The sequence below is a fragment of the Rhamphochromis sp. 'chilingali' genome (assembly GCF_963969265.1).
Source record: "Rhamphochromis sp. 'chilingali' genome assembly, chromosome: 22".
Classification (NCBI taxonomy): domain Eukaryota; kingdom Metazoa; phylum Chordata; class Actinopteri; order Cichliformes; family Cichlidae; genus Rhamphochromis; species Rhamphochromis sp. 'chilingali'.
Window position 1 is genome coordinate 30,724,493 of NC_137950.1, and position 3,787 is coordinate 30,728,279.

Sequence of the window (3,787 nt, forward strand, 5' to 3'; positions counted from 1 at the left end):
AAGGGGTGAGGGGAGATGACGCCTTTGTGATCACCAGGAAGACACACACACACACATGCCCGCACATGCATACACACACAGTGCTTTTGACTTTACAACACACCACATGGGGTTTACAGTGGGGCTCTGTGTCATTTCAATAAAAAGGCTGAAGCGAAGGCTGGGGTCGGAGTCATCTGAGGTCGAGGGCCGAGTGCTGCTCTGAGATTCCCACCGAGCTTCACTTGCGCGAGTTAAAACAGATCGATCGCTGTTTTGTCTTGCTTTGTTCACGGGAATAAGTCTCTGAGTCAGCGACGTCTATAAGTTTAGACCTAACACCGACCTCCCAGCCTGCTTCTCTCTTCAGAAATTTATTTGGTCTTCTCCTGTATCCCATAATCCTTTGCTGTGTTTCAGGTGTTCGCTGTGAAACAGCCAAAGTTGACCTTGTGATGTTGGTGGATGAGTCTGGGAGCATCAGCAGAAATGACTTTGATAAAATTCAAACGTTTCTTGTTGCCATCGTCAGCGGCCTCAACATTGGTCCCGATGCAGTCCAGATCGGTAATGTTTTCACTGCCAGTCATACCATTACTATGATATTTAACACGGTTAATTTCAAAAGTACTTTAACTTTGTAAAAAAAAATACCACACATACATAAACTCCCCTTAATCATTGTGCTTTTAATAATGTGTAATTTGTACCAAGTGCTAATAACTATCGTGTTTGAATGTGTGAATGTTTGAATTTGAGTGACGAGCTCTGTGTGTCCTTGTTGTTTTACACATTGCTTCTGAAGGTCTGACTTTGTTCAGCACCAAAGCAAGGACAGAGTGGCACCTGAACACCCACCAGACCAAACAAACCCTGCTGAGGGCCATAGAAGAACTCAAAAAAACTGGTGGGAGCACCAAGACAGGTGAGCAAGCAGCATATTACCCAGCCTACAGGAGGTTGTCACCAGAAGGTGCTCCAGAGGTGATCATTGAACCAGGCTAAAAAGTTTCATCCCGGACAATCAGAATCTGATACGAAGATTATTTCTGAAAAAGTATCTGCTGCACAATAAACAGAGAAATCCTTCACAAGTAGACAGAAGTACCAAAACAGGCACACATGCACTTTTTTAAATCCCATTTTGAAGTGATAGTTTAAAAAGAAACACAAAAAGCATAAATTATTACAAATAACAAAGACTAGACATTCAAAAGATCCTGGCATGAAATCATACACGTTTATCTACCGTATTTCCCGGACTACAGAGCGCACCTGAATATTAGCCGCACAAGCTAAAATCAGGGGAAAATCCTGGTTTGTACATACATTAGCAGCACCTGACTAAAAGCTGCAGGTGTTTCAATGTTGACTTATCATATGTAAGAGAATATGCACAAAGCGAATTGTCAGGGAAGAGATGGCTGTTTGGAGACACACCCCTTTCATTAATATTTTGAAAAACAAGTTATGGGCACATATTTGCATAACTTTTTAGGTATATGTACAAGTAGCGGTAATTACAAGTACGAAACATGTACTGTGCTTCATAAATGAGTAACAAATGTAGTACATAACAATAACCTACAGCACACCAGAAAAATAGATCCGGACTACCTTTTAGGCTCAGGTGCAGTGACACGGCTTTAACAAGAAGAAAAGTCAGTCATTCACCATCTTTCTTTTCTTCCTGCACTGAAACCACCAAAGTCCTCTTCTCCAGTGTCGGACACGAACAGGCTCAGGGTGGCTTCGTCATCCACTCTCCGCTTCTCTCCTTTGTTGTCACTTTCAAAACCAAAGAAATCCTCGTTGTCAGTGTCGGAGTCGAACACCCTCAGAAGGGCCGTGGCGGTGTCCTCCTCTCCATCATGCAACAGTCCAGCCCTTCGAAATCCGTTGGTGATCGTGGATGTTTTCACACTTTTCCACGCTGTCAGGTTCCACCGGTGGAGTTGGGCATAACTTGCTTTTCGCAAGCTTATCGCCGCTGGTCATCCACGCCTCCCGCTGAACGCGTAGCGCTACTTTGAAGTTTGTTTTTCGCGCTACTTGTACAGCACTATGTTGCCTGGCGGATGGACATGTGACCAACATACCACTCTTGAACCCCGATACTGTGTGTCTGATCACATGCCCTTCCGCCAGCCAACGTAGTGCCGTACAACAGCGGAACAAACAAAACAAATCCTCTTACGATATGACAAAAATCACGGACAATCCATAGAAAAGCCGCACCTGACTAAAAGCCGCAGGGTTCAAAGCTTGTGCAAAAAGTAGCGGCTTATAGCCCGACAATTACGGTATGTAGAAGTTGATTTTAGAAATCTGAACTTACAATAAATCACTAACAGGTGCATCATGTAGCAGTGACAATGACAATAATCCATCTGTGGACGTGCTTTGAGTGAAACTGCCACAGTCTGTTTACCCTTGGATCCACATGGACAAACTAATTTATCGGTTCTCACAGAAGATTAGTAAAAACTGGGGACATCGCTACAGTGAACCTCTAGTGTTGGCTAACCTCGCTGACTCGATAGTGTAGAGTAGTTACTGTTGTTTTCCAATAATGAGCAGCACAGCAGGACATCGATCCTCGTGGCTGTGTGAGGGTGTAAGCTGTGTTAGCATACAGGGAGTGCAGAATTATTAGTCAAGTTGTATTTTTGAGGAATAATGTTATTATTGAACAACAACCATGTTCTCAATGAACCCAAAAAACTCATTAATATCAAAGCTGAATGTTTTTGGAAGTAGTTTTTAGTTTGTTTTTAGTTTTAGCTATTTTAGGGGGATATCTGTGTGTGCAGGTGACTATTACTGTGCATAATTATTAGGCAACTTAACAAAAAACAAATATATACCCATTTCAATTATTTATTTTTACCAGTGACACCAATATAACATCTCCACATTCACAAATATACATTTCTGACATTCAAAAACAAATCAGCGACCAATATAGCCACCTTTCTTTGCAAGGACACTCAAAAGCCTGCCATCCATGGATTCTGTCAGTGTTTTGATCTGTTCACCATCAACATTGCGTGCAGCAGCAACCACAGCCTCCCAGACACTGTTCAGAGAGGTGTACTGTTTTCCCTCCTTGTAAATCTCACATTTGATGATGGACCACAGGTTCTCAATGGGGTTCAGATCAGGTGAACAAGGAGGCCATGTCATTAGTTCTTCTTCTTTTATACCCTTTCTTGCCAGCCACGCTGTGGAGTACTTGGACGCGTGTGATGGAGCATTGTCCTGCATGAAAATCATGTTTTTCTTGAAGGATGCAGACTTCTTCCTGTACCACTGCTTGAAGAAGGTGTCTTCCAGAAACTGGCAGTAGGACTGGGAGTTGAGCTTGACTCCATCCTCAACCCGAAAAGGCCCCACAAGCTCATCTTTGATGATACCAGCCCAAACCAGTACTCCACCTCCACCTTGCTGGCGTCTGAGTCGGACTGGAGCTCTCTGCCCTTTACCAATCCAGCCACGGGCCCATCCATCTGGCCCATCAAGACTCACTCTCATTTCATCAGTCCATAAAACCTTAGAAAAACCAGTCTTGAGATATTTCTTGGCCCAGTCTTGACGTTTCAGCTTGTGTGTCTTGTTCAGTGGTGGTCGTCTTTCAGCCTTTCTTACCTTGGCCATGTCTCTGAGTATTGCACACCTTGTGCTTTTGGGCACTCCAGTGATGTTGCAGCTCTGAAATATGGCCAAACTGGTGGCAAGTGGCATCTTGGCAGCTGCACGCTTGACTTTTCTCAGTTCATGGGCAGTTATTTTGCGCCTTGGTTTTTCC

General features: G+C 43.7%; 1 protein-coding gene across 1 annotated transcript in view; it reads left to right on the plus strand.

Moving 5' to 3' along the window:
• The first annotated feature begins 205 nt into the window (after window positions 1-205).
• The window catches only part of LOC308390237 (uncharacterized protein), a 28,996-nt gene continuing 25,414 nt past the window's right edge, over window positions 206-3,787 (plus strand). Inside the window, exons 1-2 of the mRNA XM_080872007.1 lie at window positions 206-546; window positions 785-904. Coding sequence (XP_080728133.1) covers window positions 435-546; window positions 785-904 — 232 coding nt within the window. The 5' untranslated portion in view covers window positions 206-434. The remainder of the gene's footprint in view (window positions 547-784; window positions 905-3,787) is intronic.